This window comes from Dendrobium catenatum, unplaced genomic scaffold (assembly GCF_001605985.2).
Source record: "Dendrobium catenatum unplaced genomic scaffold, ASM160598v2 fragScaff_scaffold_1676, whole genome shotgun sequence".
Taxonomy (NCBI): domain Eukaryota; kingdom Viridiplantae; phylum Streptophyta; class Magnoliopsida; order Asparagales; family Orchidaceae; genus Dendrobium; species Dendrobium catenatum.
The window spans coordinates 420,059-443,154 of NW_021320138.1; the positions used below are offsets into that span (position 1 = coordinate 420,059).

At 37.0% G+C, this 23,096-nt stretch overlaps 1 protein-coding gene across 1 annotated transcript in view; it reads right to left on the reverse strand.

Annotated features, from left to right (window-relative positions):
* Positions 1-23,096, reverse strand: part of LOC110110007 (brefeldin A-inhibited guanine nucleotide-exchange protein 1) — a 32,164-nt gene continuing 9,068 nt past the window's right edge. Inside the window, exons 7-11 of the mRNA XM_020841284.2 lie at positions 16,891-17,402; positions 16,481-16,802; positions 15,985-16,333; positions 15,212-15,876; positions 1-806 (exon numbers count right to left, since the gene is read on the reverse strand). Of these exons, the coding sequence (XP_020696943.1) occupies positions 195-806; positions 15,212-15,876; positions 15,985-16,333; positions 16,481-16,802; positions 16,891-17,402 (2,460 nt within the window). The 3' untranslated portion in view covers positions 1-194. The remainder of the gene's footprint in view (positions 807-15,211; positions 15,877-15,984; positions 16,334-16,480; positions 16,803-16,890; positions 17,403-23,096) is intronic.

The window sequence follows — 23,096 nt, forward strand, 5'->3', positions numbered from 1 at the left end:
AAACAACAAATTCTAATGTGTGCAGTTCACACCATAAGGTTTTTCAACTCACAGTGCCCCATACAGCCCAATTTCACTACCATCATCAGTGCCATAAATTCTACCAAAATGGGAGACACATAAATTGTTAACAAAAAAATAAAGAATAATTATAAATAGTGTTAAGAGGAATGCATTTGCAAGTAAGTAAATATTTACAGTGTAGATATTACAGGACCTATTGATGATTGAAAGATATCAGACAGCACCAGAAGCACTTCTCGTGAGCCATGTTCGCAACGAAGAAGATCGACCAGCAGAGGGAAAATGAGTTGCAGGTTTCGTCGAAATGTATCACTGTCAAGATCCTTCAATCCTTTAATGGCCATCACAACAAGAGAAGATCTGGCTGCCAGTTCCTCTTTCTTTGAAGAAACCAAAGGTAGAACTCTTTGTAACTTCAGATTTTTATCTGTAGAATGTTTTCCTGATCCAAATCCCGCACAGATTAAGTAAATATTTAACATATTCTGGCATTCTGAAACAATTAGAGATTTGAGGCATGTTTCCTCTGAGACTGGAACGTTATCTATCAGCATTTTCTTCAATATATTGAGATAGCTCTGATGGCATTCATTCTCGAAATGGACTAAAGGTGGCTCAGGAATCTCCAGCAGGGAGCAGAGTCTCTCCAGCTTATGAAGTAAGGTGGTGTGGCAGTTCACTTCACTTGCATGGGATGCGATGGATGATAGAATGTCCAAGAAAATGGTGATATGAGTTGATGAGAACACTTTTCGGTGCAGCTCATATAATTTTTGGACAGTCTATTCAAGGAACAAAGATTGGAATAAATTTGCAATTGATTGAGCGAAGAAATGGACATAAATGTTTAAATTCAATCCAGATAAGGATACGTTAGAACTCCAGTACTGATTTACCAAGTGATGCAAGATGTTTACTTGAGTTCCCAATTATGAGACATTGTGTTCATTTATATGGTCTTGTTTTAGCCTGTCATTCCTATCTTTTGTCACAGGAGATGTCATCATCACGGTCATGTTTAAAGAAAATTGCTTGTATTTGTCATTTTGATATATTTGTCTGCTTGTAATTGTCGTATTATTTTAGAATATCTATAATATGTCTACTATTAGAAATAGCAAGCCTTGGTTGTAACTAATAAAGCTTGATTAAGTAATAAAGAAATAGATTTCCCCTCTCTTTCCCCTAGCCTTGAGACTCTTCCTGCTCTTTTTGTACCTTTGCCTCCCTCCCCCTTCAAGCCTCATTCTTCTAACATTCACAATCTCTTCTTTACTTCATCGGATCAGTATTTATCCCTTCTCAACAAATCAATGACAAAGTTCCATCACAATCCTTACTTTTGATGCCCCACTCTAATCTTCTCCCATCACATCCGATCCCCCTCTACCTCACCAAACTAAGTTCCACATAATCCTTATTATCTTTCTCTTATTCTTGAAAATATAACTATAAATATGTAAGAAAAGTCCCCTCTCAACTAAAAAATGACGTACCTAGTACATAAAGCTCTCGGCAATGCTACATCTAGGAAGGGGTTGATGCATGCCTTAAGCTTTCTTTCAAGCTAACTACATGCAAATTTCCTTAACAACCTCTATTCAATTTCAAAGCAACCTAATAACAATCAAATTCCCCAAATCATTTTTGAAGATTGAGATCCTTTTTTAAAAAATAAATAAAATCAATTAAATTAAAAAAAAAATAATCCACTCAACTCAATTTTTATATCTTATCCAATCCCATTTACCAAACACCATCTTGACTAAATCCCACCCATCCCAACAAAACCAACCTCTAAATTAACCAAGCCTAACTATGAAGCCAAATGGAGGAAAAGAAAAAGCTTCTTTCAATCAATTCTATATAATAACAGCATAAAATCAAATAGTCTGTCACCACGCATACGAACCTTCAAGATTTCAAAGATATCTTTTTATAGTTGATAATATTGTTACTTATGATCAAAGACAAAAGCCTTCTCTACAGATATTGTTCTTGATGGGTCGTTTTCCCACTTCATGTTATTCTAATTTAGATGGATTTTCTAAACCTTGCCTCTTCTTCAGAATGGATTTCCCATTCATTTCTCTTTAGAATGAATTTCTGTGGGATGAATTTTGCTAGTTAAACAAATTTAGTCAAGATGCTCCAATACTTCTTCCAACAACATTTCAATTCTTCAGAATAGAGTTGTTCACAACCCAATGAACTGATGCAATGCAAAACATCTACTTTAGTCATCAATCACAAGACAATTTTTTATCAATTTAATCCTCGCTTGTCAATCCATATCCTTTAGCATAGTTGTTCCTTAGTGGCATACTATTATAAGAATATTATTGAAAGAACCACGCTTATGTCATTATCCTAAATTTCCATGTTAATATTTGTTATCATTTCCAATTGGGCATGCTCGTTATACTTTTAATGTTATTAGAGTTAGAATATCCATAAATCTATACTCTACAGCAACTAATATAAATGTGGAAATTATAAATAACAGCACATCAAATTTGTATTCAATTAAACCGCACTACCTTAACAATTAACCACTATTCCGCCTTCTATATGCAGTCCATGAATTACTATTTCTTATGCAAAATAACTTTTTAAAAGTTAAATTAATTATAGTTAATCAAGTTAATTACAATTTTCGTTTTTTATGAGCAATGTCTCTCCCAATAATATTTTATCTCCTTTACTCTTTGGAATAACAAAATATGCAATATTATTCTCTCATTTTCTTCAACATGGTATTAAAAATACACTTCATTATTTTTTGCATCCTCTCAGAATTCTAGGTCTTCCCCATCCTTCCTCTTAAGGATTTTTCGTTTAAACCATGATAATGGTTTAACAAAAAATGGCCTTTGAAAGAAGATATTCCTCTAGCGCTTCATCCAGCAATGGATCAAGATCCCATGGCAACATCAAACCAAAGCCTTCCGCAACAGATATCATCATTGGTCTGATTGCTAAATAAGATATGATTTGGAATGCCTTGATTGCTCAAAATGAAAATCATAATATTGGATTATGGACTCCAGAGCAACTGGTCAAATATAAGGGATGCTTCCTTATTCCAAACTTTTCATCCATGTTTCAATGACCATTTAATAAAAGTGCTTGATGGATCAACATCATAATTAACTAGCATTAATACTCAATATCACTAGCTTTTTGGTTCTTAACTAATTTCTCTAGATTCATAAGCATTTTTTACCTCATTATCAACAACAACAACAAGCCTTTATCCTACTATGTGGGGTCAGCTATATGGATCCTTGTTCTCCATTGTCCTGTTAAAAGTCAAATTCTCATCTAAATCTAATAAATAAATGTCATTTCTAATATTTTCTAACCAATTCTTTTTAGGTCTACCTCTACTTTTTTTAACATAAGTCAAATCTAATGCATCTACTTTCCTAACCGGTCATCGGAAGGCCACTGTTTTATGTGAGCAAATCATCTAAGGCGACTCTGTCTAATCTTATCTTCCAGTGGAACTACTCCAACCTTTTCAAGTATATGCTCATTTTGTATCCTGCCTCTAAGAGTAAAGCCACTCATCCACCTGAGTATTCTCATCTCTGCAACACTTAACATAATATTATGCTTCACTTTTAATGGTCAACATTCCGCACCATAAAACATTGTAGGTCTCACTATCATCGTTTAGAATTTTCCCTAGGGACTTTTCTATCACACAACAAGCCCGATGCATTCCTCCACTTCAAACATCCAACTTGAATTCTACTAATAGTATCCCCACCTATTTCACCATCACTCTGAACAATAGACCAAGATATTTAAAATGTGTACTTTTATTTATGACTTGATCACCCAAAGTCATAATCCCCCCACTAGATGTATTATTACTAAAATTGCACTCCATATATTCAATTTTAGATCTACTCAAACGAAAACCTTTAAACTCTAAGGTGGACCTCCATAATCTAAGGTTGACCTCCATAATCAATCAGTAAAATTATGGAGGAGATGAACTATACTAATTTTCTTTCTACTCATTTGGAATTTCATGATTGAGACATGATGAATATAACCGACAAGGTAAAAAAAAAAGTCTCAACCTCCTTAATTATGAAGAGAATACTAAAAGGAAAATGAAAAATACTCAATGTGCATCTTTCTCCAATAAACAAAATTATTTTGTGGTACTTTCAACTTAGTTATCCAAATTTCATATAATTAAAAAATTATTCCCTTGCTTTTCATCAACATAAATTTAAAATTGGCGATTATTTGAGCACACTCGAACTTCCTAACCTCATTAATCCCTATAAGGCCTCATGGCCCTTTGCAGCAATCCATAGTCACATCTCGGGCTGGGGCCTATACGTAGGGTGAATAATATCTCGGAAGGTAGTTCATTCTATTCATTGATGATCACATTAGAATCACCTAGACCTTTTTAGATAAGTCTGAAACTAATTTCATTTTCATTCAATTTTTAAAGAATATCTCCTCCAACAAGAAATTGTTCACTGAACTTTTTACATCAAAATTCAAAAAAACATGATAGCAGAAAAAAATGGACTCCTTTTGGAGGTTCAATCAACTATGATTACTAGCAATGTTCCAAACTATTATTAAGGGGAGGCTATGCTCATGAAAATTATCTTATTGCTTGTTTAAATTGATCATTCCACCAACTAGATGTGAAAAATGTCTTTCTAAAAAAATATTTATATGCTAAAGTTTATATGACAATTCCTCTTAGATTTGTGAATAAATGTAATACAAACCAAGTCTACAGACAAAAAAAATCTTTATATATCATAAAACAATCACCAAGAGCTAAGTTCGATATATTCAAGCATGAGAACTGTCAAAGAAAATCTATTTATATTTTATTCACCAAGAAATCATCTGAAGGTAAAATATCTATTCTAATTATGTGTGTTTATGATAACATCCTAACAGGAGACCATAAAGAAGAGGTAAGGAAGCTGAAAGGTGTCGAACTAAAAAAAATTTTGAAACCAAGGATCTTAATTCGTTAGGATGCTTGGATGCAAGCTTGCAAATACACCAATGGAACATTTAAACAAATTAGGATCAAGAAAAATTGAACTCCTATTGACTAATGGAGAAACCAATAGTTAGTGAGAAAACTTATCTATCTATACCATATTAAACTTGATTTTAGGTTACCTAAAGATTTTAATAAAGTTGGCGCTAAGATTTGGTGCCTAATAGTATCCACTATAAATTTTAATGATTATTCAACTAAATCCACTATAAATTTTAATGATTATTCAACTAAACAAACAGACTTAAAATTGGATTTGTTGTGCGAATAATTTAAAAAAAAAATTCCTATATTTGCTTTGATTGATGTTGGAGACTCCATTGTGGAAGAGTGGCAGACCTGACTTTGAAAAATAAAGGATGCAAGATTTTCTAAGGGCGTGAAGACAGCAGTTCTTTTATCTCTAAGCGAGCATTCAGAGAATGCCTAGATGAAATATAATATTGGTTGAGGGGGCTCCAATTCTCTCATCAATTTAAGATCATCGGACAAAGGAAAATGAAACCTACGAGGAATCATGGTGATTGTGATAGGCCGGTTCATCATGAATAGGCCCAGCCGGCCCAGCGGCCGGCTCATGTTTACAGGATGCGGAAAAGGTCCACCTCCTTTAATGCTTTCGGCCCACATGTGGGCCCCACTTGGAGCAATTGGGGGAGATGGGTTTGGGCAGCTAGGGTGAGAGGGAAAATTTGAATGAGGGATGTTTAAATTAGGGAATCATTTGTATTAATAGGATGGTTTGTTTTAGGGTTAGGGCTATGCTTAATTTGAGTTTCTCTTGGGGTTCCTTGGTGTTTTGGCTCTAGATTGATTTGTCTAGAGATTGGGAGAGAACGATCCTCCTCTCGAATTGAGGATCACTAGTATCTTGCTTCGTGTTCGTATGGCTTTGATTTCCTTGTTGCAATACAGACGTTTTGTGGCTGATTTTGGGCCAGATTTTACGTTATTCTCGCTGTTTTCGCCAATTAGTGATAGGTTTGGTTGCGAATTCAAGTATTTCCCTTAAGGTTACTTGCGAACTCAAGTATTTCCTATCAAATTGGTATCAGAGCATTGTCTTGGGACCGACGGCGGGTGAAATTCAGAAATTTCAGCAAAGGAATTTCATCTGCAAGAAGATCCTCTCGCAAATCTTGGGAAGAAGGATGGCCGGAAAGAAAGTCGAAGTGTTGGAAGGTGAAATTGGGCCAATTAAAATCCGATTTGGAAGGAAAATTCTTTGATTTTCAAAATCAAATCTCCTCTAACAACAAAAGTTTGGAAGGGAAGTTCACTTTGATGGAAGAGAAGTTGAAGAAACTAATAGAGGTGAAGACCAATCCGATGACATAGGAAGCAAGGGAGACCACCGGCAGCCATGTTATAGGAGGGAATCCGTACCGGTTTAGGGGGAGGAAAAATCCGGAAGTGGAGATCCTTGAGGGAGAGGATGTCATACCACATCTAGAACCACTTTCTAGAGAGAAGATGAGTATGGGCTACGAAAAGAAGGGTGTTGATTTTGTGGGAAGAGGGGGGATTTCCACCACCAAGGTGCCGAATTTGAAAGAAGGAGAGGGTAAGTTGATGAAGGATACGGTTATGATCGTCAGAGGTAAGATCATGATAGCTGGGGAGCACCCCCGTTCGTGGCATGGGAGGATATGGAGGATCCAGGGACAATTGGGATGACCTGAAGGTGAGAAAGTTTAAGATGCCCATCTTCGAGGGCGAGGATGGCCATGGTTGGATCTATAAGGTGGAAAGATATTTTTCTGTCAACGGGCTGACAGAGGAAGAGAAGTCGGCCGCTTGGAGGGAAAAGCACTGGCTTGGTACCAATGGCGGGACATGAGGCAACCTATCAGGAGCTGGAGAGAGTTCAAGGAGTGCTTACTGGAATGTTTCCGAACAGGTAGGGAAGAAGACTTCTACGAGCAATTCTTTGCCATGACCCAAGAGGGGACCATGGCAGATTACCGTGACAGGTTTGAGTACTTGGCCAGCAGATTGGATCGGCTCTCGGAGACAGTGCTGGAGGGGAACTTTATGAAAGAACTTAAACAGGAGATCCGAGCAACGGTTAGAGTGATGAGGCCAAGAGACCTGGGGGAGGCCATGAAGCTAGCCTAGTTGGTGGAGGATCAGAAGCAGTTGGTGAGAGAAGTAGGGGGGGGGGGGGTTGTACAGGATGACGACTATAGTCTTGGCTCCCAAGGGGGTGACACCAAGGAGTCTGAAGGAAGTGCCAAGAGAGAGAACTGGAAATGGGGGACGTTTCAAAAGACTGACAGAGAAGGAAATACAAGAAAAAAGAGCGAAGGGGTTGTGTTTTAGATGTGACGAGAGGTACATGTTGGGGCATAGGTGTAAGGACCGAACTCTTCCGGTTCTCACCGTTCGTGATGATGAGGAAGCTGAAGAAGGAGGTCGAAGCGGGTTAGAGATGGAAAAGGAGGAGAAGTTGCATTTGGATGTGGCAGAAGTCTCCCTAAACTCAGTAGTGGGATTCACTCTGAATCACACTATGAAGGTAAAGGGTGAGATATCTGATAGGGATGTGGTAGTGTTGATAGATAGTGGGACAACTCGCAATTTTATCTCCACCCAGATTGTTGATCTATTGGGGGTGAAAGTAGTGGATACAGGAGGGTACAGGGTGATAATGGGCACGGGAAAGGTAGAAATGGGTAGACGAGTTTGTAGGGGAGTGATGTTGACTATTCAGGGGATACAAGTGAGGGAGGATTTTCTTCCCTTGAAATTAGGGAGTACGGATGTCATCTTGGGGATGAAATGCTGCAAACCTTGGGGGAGACTAAGGTAAATTGGGGAGCACTGAGGATGGAACTGGTGGTGGGGGGAAGGAGAATGGTGATCCAGGGAAATGTTGGGCTGTCTAGAACGGGATTTTCTCTCAAGTCCATGATCAAAACCATACAGGAGATTGGAGGTGGCTATTTGGTGGAATTGCAACGATTGGAGATGGTCAGTATGGGGGAAGAGGGAGACATTCCTCTTGTAGTGCAACCAGTCATACAACAGTTCAGTGAGGTGTTCCAGCCACCTTAAGGGTTACAACCACTCAGAGAACAGGAGCATGCAATTCTTCTAAAGAAGGGGGGTGTCAACGATTAGTGTACGACCCTACTGCTACCTCTAGATTCAGAAGGATGAAATTGAGAAGCTGATTAAGGAGATGTTGGAGGCTGGGATCATCAGACCAAGTGTGAGTCCTTTCTCTAGCCTAGTTTTATTAGTCAAAAAGAATGATGGGAGTTGAAGGTTTTGTGTGGATTACAGGGCATTTAATAAGGAGACTGTACTGGATAAATTTCCCATTCCAGTGATTGACGAGCTTTTGGATGAACTGTATGGAGCAGTGATATTCTCCAAATTGGATTTGAAGTCGGGATACCATCAGATCCGAATGAGGGAGGAAGACATCTCAAAGACAACGTTCCGAACACACGAGGGCCATTATGAGTTTCTGGTTATTCCATTTGGGCTTACCAACTGATAAACTGGGTGTTCAGACAGTATCTCCGGAACTTTGTGCTGGTGTTTTTTGATGACATCTTAGTGTACAACAGAACTGAGGAGTATCTAAAGCACTTGAAGTTGGTATTGGGAGTTCTACAGAATCATCAGCTGAGGGCCATCCTGAAGAAGTGTTGCTTTGCCCAGACCAGTATGAAGTACTTGGGTCATATCGTGTCCAAGGTATGGCATCCGATCAGTCAAAGGTGGAGGCTATGTTAAGATGGTCCTTACTTAGGAATATGAAGGAGTTGAGAGGATTCTTAGGGCTGACGGGGTACTATATGAGATTCGTAAAAGGGTATAATAATATAGCATGGGCACTAACAGAGCAGCTAAAGAAAGGTGGATTCTTATAGGGAGGCAGCCATAACATCATTTGAAAAACTAAAGAAGGCTATGACCACAGTACCAGTCTTAGCTTTACCAGACTTCACTCGGGCCTTCATAGTGGAGATAAATGCTTCAGGATACGGATTGGGGGCAATACTCATGCAGGATCGACAACCCATTGCCTACTTCAGCCAGGTGTTAGCAGCCAGAGCCAGGCTGAAATCAGTCTATGAGAGGGAGTTGATGGCTATCGTTTTAGCCATCCATAAGTGGCGACCATACCTGTTAGGAAGGCATTTCATTGTCAGAACATATTAGAGGAACTTGATATACTTGTTGGAGCAGCGGATTGTGACTGAAGAGCATCAGAGATAGATGTCGAAATTGTTGGGATATGATTTTGAAATCCAGTACTGACAAGGAGGGGAGAACAAGGGGGCAGATGCCTTGTCCAGATGTATGGGGGAGCTACAGACAATGGCCGTGTTCGTTCCTTTGATGCTGGATTAGGAGGCCATTAAGGAGGAGAGCTCTAGGTATGAGGAGTTGGGGAAGATCAAGATAGATTTACTGAGGGAAGGTGGTAGCCACCCAGGGTACTCAATATAGGGGGGCAAACTGTTGTATCAGGAGAGGTTCGTGATGCCCAGGACCTCAATCCACATCCCAAACTTATTCCAGGAATTTTATGGAAGCGCAGTTGGGGGCCATTCAGGGGTGTAGAAGACCTACAGGAGGTTAGTTTCCGAGCTTTAATGGATGGGAATGCATAGAGACGTAGAGGAGATTGTGGCCAGGTGTGAGATCTGTTAGAGGAACAAATACCTGGCTATGCCAGGGGGACTGCTACAGCCGTTGGCATTACCGGGACGAGTATGGGAGGAGATATACATGGACTTCATAGATGGGCTACTCCGTTCTGAAGGCTTCACGGTGATTCTGGTGGTGGTGAATAGATTGAGCAAGTATGCTCATTTTATTCCCCTCCGACACCCTTACACCGCGATGATAGTGGCTTCAACTTTCATCAGAGAGGTGGTCAAATTGCATAGGGTACCAAATGAATTTGTATCGGATAGAAATAAGGTTTTCCTCAGTCATTTTTGGAGGGAGTTGTTCATGTTACAGGAGATAGTTTTGAAGAGGAGCACCGCTTACCACCCACAGACAGATGGCCAAACGGAAGTGGTCAATAGGAGCTTGGAGACCTACTTGAGATGCTTTGTATCGGAGAAACCCAAGTTGTGGGCCAAGTGGCTATCATGGGCGGAGTACTAGTACAACACCTCTTTTCACTCGGCTTCACAGATGACTCCATTCAAGGTGTTGTACGTAAGGGACCCTCCTCACTTGATGCACTTTGGGAGTAGCAGTACTACTGTTTCTTCAGTGGAGGAGTACTTGGGGGAGAGAGATAGAGTGTTAGAGGAATTGAAGAAATATCTACTAAGACTCTGAGAGCTCAACAGATTATGAAAAAATAAGCTAATGGGCATAGGAAGGACATACAGTTCGAAGTAGGAGAGAGGGTGTTCTTGAAGCTCCAACCATACGACAGAAGATAGTTGCCAACACGAGAAATGGGAAGCTCGCTCCAAGATACTTTGGACCTTATGTAATATTGGAAAAAATTGGAGCGGTAGCATATCGGCTGAAACTATCACCCACGGTGACTATTCATCCGATTTTCCATGTGTCGCAGCTGAGAAAAGCCATTGGAGATTATATAGTCAGCTCGAAGTTACCGGTAACGCTTACTGAGGATTTGGAAGTGATTCTCGAAACCTTAGAGTTGATGGGGGTTCGCTAGAAAGAAGATGAAGCCAAAGAAGTGCTAATCAATTGAAAGAATCTGCCTGACTATGATGCAACGTGATAACCATACGAGAGGGTGAAACATCAATTTCCTAGTTTTCATCTTAAGGACAAGGTGATTCTTTGGGAGGGCGGCATTGATAGGCCGGTTCATCCTGAACCGGCCCAGTCAGCCACTGGGCCGGCTCACGTTTACAGGAGGCGGAAAAGGTCCGTCTCCTTTAATGCTTGCCGCCCACATGTGTGGGCCCCACTTGGAGCAATTGGGAGAGAGGGGTTTGGGCGGCTAGGGTGAGAGGGAAAATTTGAATAAGGGAGTTTGAATTAGAGAATCATGTGTATTAATAGGATGGTTTGTTTTAGGGTTAAGGTTATGCTTAGTTTGAGTTTCTCGGAGTTCCTTGGTGTTTTGGCTCTGGATTGCTTTGTCTAGAGATTGGGAGAGAACGATCCTCCTCTCGAATTGATGATCACTTGTATCTTGCTTCATGTTCATTTGGCTTTTATTTCCTTGTTGCAATACAAACGTTTTGTGGCTGATTTTGGTCCATATTTTACGTTATTCTCATTGTTTTTGCCAATTAGTGATAGGTTTGCTTGCGAACTCAATTATTTCCCTTAGGGTTACTTGCGAACTCAATTATTTCCTATCAGATTGTATACTACATGGTACTTATGGACAAGGAGAAAATTGAATCATTGATTTTAATCATAGGCAACCATTTTCCCTTCATCCCATTGCATTTGTCTAGTAAAGTATTGCACCATCTCAAATGCTTATATGGAAAGAAAATAGGCACACTATAGCTGTTAAGAGATTTAGGTTCTCTATGACTGAATTGGAGTTGTCCTGTCTCTATTAGGAGACCTATAAGACATCAGTTCAATGTAAGCTTCTCAATGTTATCATCTAAAATCAAATACAAATAAGCTTATAACTAGATCAATAGTAATCCCATCCGATTCATTAAAAATTTGTACGGATCTACTGTTAAACCTAGCAACCCCATCCAATTTATTTACAACTTTTATCAATTAACTACTGCATCATCATACACATACATAATTAATAATATACATTATAAAAAAATATTAGCAAGACCCCTACAGCCCAAATTATCCAAAGATATTTCACTAAACGGCTTAAAAGTTCCCAAACCTAAAAAAACCTATTTGATGTTGTTGAGACACAAATACCATTTCTTCACTCGCCAATTCCAAAGACACCGTAGATTGTTATCTTCTCTTGCAATCTAATTGTGGTATATAATTTTGCTGTGGTTTCACATTCACACTATCCCATGCTGCCTTTCATTGTTTAAGGAACCCTACAATAATGATCTTCTCCAATCCATTGCAATTAGAAACAACTGTATATTGCATCAAATTAAGAACCACTTTGACAAATAAATCAATATATTTTCTTTTATCTGTTACAATCTCAAGCTTCTATCATCCTCATCTTTGGCAAATATATCACTGAGCCTACTACATTACATGATCTTCATGACCGATTGAACTTACTACTTGATTCATACAATTGACTGACAGAATATTCATTTTTCCAAAAAACCGTGCAAAAGTTATGCTGAGAAGAATTATGGGGAATTCAACTGAGTCAAATCCTTTGACTGGGCTTTGGGTTCAAATTGGATTTCAGGTCAAATTCATCTCAGCTTCAATTCAATGACACTACCCAATGAAGGAAAATTGCAAATAGTGTTTAGATGGGAGTCAACCTAATCCTGGCACATGCTTACTTAGGCACGCAAGTCATCATAATGTGGAACCTTATACCTACTTGGTTGCCACCATTGCCACCATGTTCAGAACAATGGAGAGCCAAAACTACTGTTGTCATTCCTCTCTATGCAACACCTCTACAACAACCCATCACACCCGTCAAACAGCAACCAAACTTGCTTCAATAGGATCACCTACCCCCCTCATCCTCAACTTCTCCATCTCCATTCCACATCAAGCGAATCTGCAATGATGGTAGAAAGCTTGTGAGGGAACTCAAAGGGGGACCTATGTCACTAATAGAGAATTTGGAGTTGATGAGAGAAAGTCGATGATTGGGACTAGTTCACCCATTTGACAACAAGTTGAACTAGATTAATTTTAACCATCTCAAATCTGTTTGCTATGGTTTCATGCTGGAGAAACCCTTGAGACTCAATTCGATTAAAAAAATGCCACTTCTTGCAAAAGACGCTTAAGAAAAAAATTGGAATGGCTAGTGTCCGTTTTAATTGAACCAACGAGCGGGTTCCAACTAATAAGAGAGATGGAGATAGAGGGGGTCGATTGCAAGTCATAGAGTGCGAATGAGTGAGAGAAAGAAAATGCGAATGATATTGAGAGTGAAAGGTAGACAGAGAAGAAGAACGAACGAGTGAGTGTGAGAAAGAAAGATAAAGGATGATCAAGTATAAGACAATCGAACGCGAGTTGATAAGACATGAGCGGGTAAGTGGTGTCACCCAAAGGTATATCTCATATGTATGATTATAGGAATTAAGCTAAAGGAAATAAACTTTGAAGATTAAAGTAAAAAAACTATTTTTTTTTAAATTAAGGCAGGTAATTATATTTCTTTCTTTATGTTAATTATAGTTATTATTTTAAGTTTAATTCATTTATTAATATGTTCTTTTATAACATTGATGTCCGACTCTCAACAACATTGTCGTCTCGTCTCTCAATACCTGATACACGTCATTGACATTCGACTCTTGACATTTTAATATTAATCATTTTAAACACAAATTATAGCTAAATAACTTATTATTTCTAATTTATTTTTAATATTATACTTATTCAATTTTTATACACTATTTTTACAATATAAAAATTATAATATCGTGTCCAACCTGTGTTTGTGTCCAATATTTTCAATTATTGATGCGTTCCATGTCCATGTTGTGTCGTATCTGTGTCGCCATGTCCGTGTCTGTACATTATAGGGTTTAACCTCTTATCAAAATGAATTGTTAAGAATTACATGTACTGCCTTGAGTGCATATTTTTTGGTTCTTAAATTATTACAGTATAAAATTGTAATTAACCACCAACTTGTTTGTATAACTCAACCCACAAATTTAATGCTCCTTTAAATTAGATGGATGAAAGAAAGAATTTATATACAATAGAAGAGAAGCAACTAAGGATAGGTATTATATGAAAAGATGTATCAGTTGTATCTTGTTGTATTTTCTTGCAAATGCATAAAATAAAAATGATTTATATTATGATTTGTATGTGACGAAGTTGCATGGTTTAGTGGCTCTTTGAATTTGGAAGATATTGCTTTTGGAAAGCTCAAAATATTAAAAGAAATAAATTAAACTACCGTACAACCACCACCTATTCGCATCTTGATATTTAAACCTCTTGTGTCGGTTTGTGACACTTCCCAGCCCACCTAATTAAACAAGTAGACCCAAACCAATTTTAACAACATTTTTGTGGGTACATATGGTTTCATACAGCTTAAATACTTGAAACTTATTGCACTAGAAACTTCTGAATCTGTAACTTTAGAAAAGTCCACCTTTCTTGCATATGGTTTTCTTGATCCAATTTTTACAAGAATCAAGGGCAGAAATCAACACGTTTATTTTGATGACTTTTCCTTTTCTCCTTGGGCTTTAATAGATATCTCTATAAAAGAACTTCTGCCACCATTTGGCCAATAGAGAGGACGAATTTATTCCAAGCCTACTCAAGGAATATTGAACCCAAAAAGAAAAAAAAAATCCTATGCATTAGTGATCCAAGTGATATTGGCTTCCATTGTGCTTGAACCATTAACAGCTTCTAAGCCTGCAGGGATGTACTGATAAACCACGGCTTACAAAATGATCCAACGAAACGGATGCCAAGTCTAATTTCCTGTACCGTGCACAAGATTTTCCAGGTGCTGAGATTCATTCCAAACAGCGAAACTGCAAAACCCAAAAAAAAGGTAGAAATGCGTCCACTTATAGTTTCTAGTCAGAATACAAACAATCCAAGCCTTCTTGGCTGTACTGTGCTTGATAAGCATGTTCTTTGCTACTCGAAAACATTCCATATGTTATAGTTCTGACAAGAAATTGATGCCCTTTAACATCGGAGGGTAAAGGAAGTCTAATCTAAAAACTAAACACTTAAATTTACAAGGATGTCTGCTATTATAGTAATAATTGATACAAGTACTTCAAGAATCCTGCATAGGAAACTAATAACAACGCAACATGCAAGAATTATTGTCATTTAATTAATTTGTTAAAAGAAAAAAAAAAGATTATTTAAATTCGTTATAGTTATAACAAATAATACATCAATTTTGGAACAGCATAATTCAGCAATGCACAAAGATATGACAGAAGGAATGAGTTTTATATTTACTTGAAAAAAACACTTGAAATATTTGATGAATGAATTTATTGTGAGAAGTTTGATCAAAAATACCTCAATGATTGAAAATAGAACTGCTATATGGTTCTTCAATCTCACTATAGCATATGATGCTTTTTCCATATTAGCATCCTCTTCATCATCAATGACGGATTCCTGATCTGAATAGTCTCCTGCATCAGAGTAAGATTGAAATCTATCTGGTATCTCAACTTTAGACATAGTATCCGCAATTTGTTTAGCTACAGGAAAACAAGATGTAGCTGAATTTTTTAGGGCCAACAAAATATGCCTCCATTCTGCATCTGAGAGATTTCTTCCAAGATGCTCAGTCAACTGTAGCAAACTAGCTACACCAGTGCTTGAAGATTGCCGATAAGGACTGCTAATATAACTGGATAGAATTTCTACCACATGCATAAATTGAGAGCGAGCAACATCAAAAAATGTTACAAGTAAGTCGATCAAGCATCCTGCCGCCACTGTTCTTATTTCAGCATTAGATGGTTCTTCACCTAGTTGCTCATAACCATCTTCAGATGAGATTTGACCATCATGCATTTGATTTTCTTTAAAAATTGGGTATATGGCAGATTTGAAAATGTAGATCAAGAAGGTGCTCGAGAACAGGTGTCCATGATCCTTTAAAATGTGAAACAGTACCTCCAAAGCGCCCTTTCTGATAGTTGTCCTTGGATCTGATGTTAATTTTGACAAACCTGAAAATGCATTTACAGTAAGAATTTAGTCCCGGATTGGGATGCCTAAACAAAATTCAGTAAGATAACGGCTGCAAAAAAACGTTAAGACCTTAACAATATCTTTACCAGCAAGCAAAGGAACCCATAAGTAAATATGATTATCTTTGTAATTTGAAATATTTCCCTCAGAGACATCTCCATTGGCATAATTACATTCATTGTTTTTATCATAGCAAACAAGTCCTCCTTCAGCAAGTTTAACAGCACAGAAGCGAAGAAACGCAATAGCATTAAGGCTGGCATCATTATTGAATTTACTATTTGTGAATGTGATAAGGCACTTTACACAGTCTGTGAAAGTTGTAGTCTCAGTCTCTGTTATATAGGGAAAATAATCTCGAACTATTTTCTCCATGGTATCAAAAGTTAATAGGACAATAGTTTTTCGCTCATCAGCAGCAGCAATAGTAAATACCTAAACAAATATGAAAAGAATCACTGATTATTCAGAGCTTCAATTTATTTGAAGAAAGTGAAAACTTACAGCAATACTGAAAAAATATTAAAATAAGTCCAAAGAGCTTTAAATTAAAAACGAGTGGCTCACTAAGTCCCATCTTACCTTAAAAACACTTTTCCATCCAGATTTCACATTACTAACTCGACTCAAAACCATCTGAGAAATACATCTAACAATCAACTCCCTGGTTTCTGAAGAAGTGCTTTTCTGCATGATGACTACAAAAGGTCTCAAAAATTCATTCTGAAAATTATAGTTTGCCAACTCCTCTCTTTCAAGGAACTTCATAGCCAACTGCCGCAATGAATCCATAACGAAAAAAGAAACTGAAAGATTTTCTGACAAACCAACTGATACAAAAAAATCAGAAAGAACACTCCAAATGCGAGACCAAACTAATCTGATGCGATTCATATTATAGTGCCTGCATGCATATAGAGAAATTAGGTCATAATGTATTTTGATTTGCCTAGCACAGTGTGTAGTAAAATTCATTAGAAGAGAAAACTTACGCAATTTCTACTATTTTGGTGAGGCTGAAAACACGAGGATCTGTAGGGGACTGCAATTCTGCCATGGAAACCTTACAAAGGGCTCTTACAAAAGCTACTATAGCGTCACCATTCAATCTTTGACTATGGGCAAATATGTGGTTCAGCTCAAAGCTTCCAATCTGGTCTAATAAATGTATATTTGAAATAAAGTTGTTTATCTGCTCCGGAGAAACCAACCCTGTAATATTAGAATTAGATCCTACCGACGCACTATCATATGAACCCCCACGAACAACAGCCATTACTGCTGAGTTTTGGAGAGCATTTCCCTTTTTCTTCAAGTTTGGAGCTAGGGGAGACTTCTGTAACTTATCATCCGAATCAGGGATAGACGCAGAGAAGAATGAAGCAACTGGTGGTGCGCCTTCCCCTAACAGGAGTAAATGTTCAAACCGTGAAAGGCAAGTTAATACATGCTCCCATGCTTCTTGCAAGTAATTACCATCCTCAAGGGCAATCGACAGTATAGCCTGATTATAATATGAAATGACAAAATAAATTTCCTTTTCTTGAAAGTGCCTAGCATTACGAAGAAATTGAACAATATACAGAGGAAGTCAATGATACAATCATCAAAATTCTACAATTCTTAATAAATGATGTCCATGAGTTTCTACACACCATTTGTTGTAAGGAGCTGCATTTAGCATCAGTTCCCAGATAAAGCAACCATTATGAACTACATTTGATAAGTTTACGTCAGGTCATCAATTTACCTAAATATACTTGCCTTACCAGCACTTACTTTCCTCCACATTATATCAGTACAAAACATCTTAAGATGCAGGAAACAGTCAAACACTTGCACTTTGTGCAAAATTTACAATTATATATTTCTAATTTTACCAGAGAAACACAATTTTGATTCTTACCATGCCGAAATTGTTCATTTGCCTCCTATTAATCAAACAATATTAAAATTCATTTACCCTTACATGTTTCTTTTCATATATTACTTAATCTGTCTTGAACAGAGAAGAGAGACGAGATGACCAAGTAGAGCTATAAGAGTAAGTAGGTTATAAGGAGAATCTAGCAAGTCTCCATTTGTCTTAAACAGATGTGAGAATGATCAAATGCAACTATAAGTGAAAGTATAGTTATAAGTAGACATCGAGACATGTGCATGAATCTTATTTTTTATAAATTGCTTACAAATCATGTATTCTGCCCTAAAGTCAAGTTCAAGTTTGAAAGAAATTTTGCATTGTTAATAGACGTAAGTTCCTTAAAAGTGAAATACAAGTTGAATGAAAGTTCATGTTGTCAGTACTCAGTACCTACAAGTTCAGAAATTGATCAAGTTAATGCCACTTACAATTTCATGTATTGCTGGTGTTAAGAACGAGGATTTGAGAGGGAAAAGCTTGAATTTTATTAAGCAATCTACTCCCTATTTATAGATCTATACAAGGTATATCAATAAGGAAACAAATAACTCTTATAATAATATGAATACAATTATTCCTAAATCAATGGGAGGAATTAATGCAATCCTTGTAGTCTTCCCACGGATTACTGTTCACAGCCGTGGATGTCTTCGGGATCGTAAGGTTGAGATTTAACAGCTGGTTACAAATTAATGAACGTATGACATTGACATGTCGTCTCTATTAATAATTAAGCATATAATTGCATCATGTTCTGGATAGAACTTCACATAACTATCATGTTACTTAAATTAAATTGCAAAGCTTACTATTCACTCTTATGCTATTTATTTTACTACGAAGTCATGAACCCTGATACTAAAAAGCAGCTGATGGGCAAATTTCCAGCAAAGCTATAACTGTACATAGTACTGTGGGGGAAATGACTTTTGATTCCATGATGCAGTTTGCTGATCTAGAAGCTTAGCTCATGGGAGAAGGGCAGAATAGAATGTCGAGAATGAGAGGAGGAAATAAACAGACATTTGCAGCTATTTTTGAGGTTGAAGCCTTCCTCGCTTTCAGGGTGTAGTAGAACCTCAGGCGGTGAAAATTGACTGATGATGCTAAATAAGTCATTTGATAGCATGCAATGCCCTAAAAGTAAAAAAGTAACTGTTGACCTTGATTTTCACTCAAGCCTGGGTCAAGGGGGGTTGACTTGGTCAAATTGACCAAGCCATACCCCAAGAACTCTTCCATTGGGTTCAGTGGGTCAAACCAAGTCTGTGGAGCCCAGACTTAGGTCTTGGGTCACCAGGTCAACCTAGGTTGACCAAAGTAGCCCAAATCTTCCCCATTTGAATTCCAATCAATTTCAAATCATTCTTGGCTCAATCCCTCACCCATTTGGGTCCAATTGACCAAGTTGACTAGGTCAACTCATGGCTTGGTCAACCCAAGCCTTGTTTGGTCAAACTTGACCTATTTACGTCAAGCCCCCCCACCCCCATGAGTTGACCTAGAAGTGTTATTAGCCCTAGAAATGATATTAGCCGTCCATCATGGGCCTAGGGCTATAAAAAGGAGCATTAGAGCATACATTAGAGGATCTTGCTTTGGTTTTCTTGTCCTAAGATGTCCAAGCCCGAGCCCTTGCTTGTGTGAGCTCCCAAGGTTTCCCTCCACCTTTCCCAAGCTAAATCCACCGGTCAAGCCTCGCCGACAGTGAGATCTCCAAGGAACCGAAGCCCAAACCTTTCCAAGACAAATTCCCATCGATCTAGTGCATTTTGGAACACGGTTTCTTCTATTAAAAGGAGCGTGGACAATCTACAAGTGCAACAAGCCAAAGATCTTCTGAATCCATTCATTGGATTAGGTAAAAACTCAAACATTAGTTTAGGAAACTTAGGGTTAAATAACTTTTTCATACAGCGCGTTTCAGAACGCGATTTTCCCCCCATGAATGCTCTCTATGCATGCTTTCTAAGTTCCAAATTTCATTAAGTTTCATCGTCTATTTCACAACAACGAGACGTTTTCTTAGATTAGCGTTTGGTTTACGCCCTATTATTACTGCGGGATACGGACTGTTCATCTTACGATTAATGATCAAGATCGCGCTGTTCTGCGATCCCATCCGACCGAATATACGATTCCCTCGGATTGAGTCATCGTTCGGATTGATTCAAAATGCGGAGCATCCAACGGCAGGCGCAAATTACTTAATCAGATTAAGTTAAAACCGCGTCCTTGGTTTTTAATTAGGAAATGATTAGGGGTGTCAATTCGGGTCAATGGGTCGGGTTCGGGTCAACCCGAACCCAGCCCGTTTTTAAAAACGGGTCAGGTTTCCGGACCCGAACCCGACCCGACACGAATGACACGGAATTGACCCAAAATTGCTAGTTTTTGGGTCAAAATCGGGTCAATCTTATTTTTTCGGGTCAAAATCGGGTCAAAAACGGGTCAAACTCGGATTTTCGGGTCAAATATGAGTTTTCGTGTCACTTTCGGGTCAATTTCGTGTTTCCGTGGCAACCCGAACCCGACCCGATTTTTAAAACGGGTTGATTTCTTCAACCCGAACCCGGGCCGACCGGCGGGAAGTGGATTGCCAAAGAGGCCGCGGCTTGGGTTGTTTGGGGAGCGGCCGCAAGAGCAAGGGAGGAAGAATTTGAAAAAGACATATAGGGATTCAAGGAGTGAATTCCATGTTTTCCACAAGTGCTTTTCAAATTCCGGGGGGGAATCTCCTGGAGGTACATGTGTCGAAATCGCTGCTGATGTCCTCAGTAGCGTCTTTTTTTCAAGTGCTAGATTTCTCCATTCCAGTTTAGCTGTTGCTTGTCTAACCAACTCATGCATCAAGTAACTAGCGTCAATAACAGCTAGATAAGAGATAAACTGTATTATAGAAATTTAACCGCAGGCTCATAGTGGATAGATAAATAAAGGGAAAGATTAGTAAGCTTTAAGTTCATATGACTATCTTATTGAGGAGATTTGAAAGAGTTATGGGTAAAAAAGACATAAATACAAAAATAAAACAAAAAAAAAATCAAAAAATAAAAATAAAAAAAACAATATACAAAAAAAAAACAAAAAAAAAAAAAATATGCATTTCAATCGAATTTTGAAGATAAAAGGATGTCGATTAGTGGAGAAAAAAACATTAATTCAATATTTATGAATAATTTACGAAAAGTTCAAGAAAAATTAAGTTTTAATATTTTGAAAATAATTTTAAGATTAAAATGCTAATTTTCCAAAAAAATTAAGGTATTTACATGAATTTTTATGATTTAAAATGATTTAATATGAATTTTTAAAGTTTAATGTAATTAAAATGGTTTAAAATAATTTTAAAAAATATTTAATATTTTAAAAATAAGTTTCAATCAAACTAAATTAAATATTAAAAGTTCTCTAAAATTGAAAAAATTTTAAGAAATAATTTTTTATAAAATTTAGGAAAATATTGAATTTAATTTAGTTAATTATTAATTGAGTTATGATATTTAAAGAAATAACTTTAAAATAAAAATATTTCCTTATAATTACACTTAATTTAAAAAAGCATATGGATAAAGTTCCAAGAAAGTGCTATGGAGAGTTCTTGAAAAGAAAGGAGTCAATAATGCATTATATTCAAATATTAAAGATATGTATGCGGAGCTATTTACTTGTGTTCCAAACACAAGGTGATTGACCAAGTTATTTCCCTATTTCGTGTGTTACATCACAGGATCAGCCTAAGCCCATTTATCTTTTTGCTTTAGTCATGGATGTTCTCACTTAACATTGCAAGAGGATGTACCTTGGTTGTTATGCTTTTGCTTGATGTATTTCTTTTCGTTGTTGATAAGACTAGAGAGGGAGTTGAAGGATAACTTGAATTATGGAGGTCAACTTTAGAGTCTAAAAAGTTTCTGCTGAGCTTATCAAAAACGGATATATTGGAGTTGCAATTTTAGTAGTAATAGACCCTAGTGAGGGATTGTGACTTTGGCGATCAAAGTCATTTAAAAGAGTACACGTTTTAGATATCTTGATCTATTGTTCAGAGTGAGGTGACATAGATGGGTATTATCAGCAGAATTCAGTTGGATGGTTGAAGTTAGAATGCATCGGCTTTTATGTGATTGAATGTACCCCCTCAACTAGGAAAATTTCTATAAGATGGTAGTGAAGGCCTGCAATGCTTTTATGTTGCCGAAGTTGGCCTTTAAAAGAGAAGCATAATTACTAAGTAAGTGGGCAGAGATGAGGATGCTCAGGTGGATGAGGGCTTTACCCTTAGAGATAGGATACGAATGACATATACGCTGAAAAGTTGGAGTTAGCTCCAGTAGAAGATAAGATTAGAGAAAGTCGCCTTTAGATGGTTTGGTCACATAAAACGCGGCCATTGCGATGGACCGTTAGGGAGAGTAGAGTATTAGATTTGACTTTATGTTAAGAAAGTAGGGTAGACCTAAAAAAGACTTGGTTAGAAAAATTAGAATGACCTTTCTTATTAGATTAAACGAGAATTGACTTTTAATAGGAACACAATGGAGAAAAAGGATTCATTGTAGCTGGACCCCACGTAGGTGATAAAGGCTTGATGTTGTGTTGTTGTATATACACTAATTTAAAATTAAATAATTAGAAATAATTCTCTGATTTTGAAAATAAAATATTAAAGGAAATTAAGTATATAAAAAAATATTTTAAACTAATATTAATTAATTATTAATTAAATATATCATTTAAATAATTAAATAAGAGATCTTAATTTAAATAATTTAAATTAAATAAAAATTTTAAAAGTGAAAACATTTTAAATGTTCTCTTACATTATATATATATATAAATAATATAGATAATTTTTTAGAAAATTTTAAACTTTAAATAAAATATTTTAAAATTATTGATTAACTATTAATTAAAATATGATATAGTTTAATAATTAATATAACTTAAATGTATATAATATTTTAAATTAAAATAATTTTAAATTAAAGCGTTTAATTTTCTAAAAATTATGATTTATTATATTAAAATTTTTTGTTTAAATTAATTTGTAATTAATTTTTTGAAGTATATAGTTTAAAAAGAAATTTAAAAATTCAAATAACCAAATGGTACTGAACAAACACTTTGGCGGCTGATTGTCTCCTAAACTGCGACAATGATTGCACCGACGGCAATCATTTTAGGGTGTCAATTTTTGACACGACACGAAACCCGACCCGAACCCGACCCCGAAAAAATCCGGGTTCGGGTCAACCTAAACCTGAAACGGTT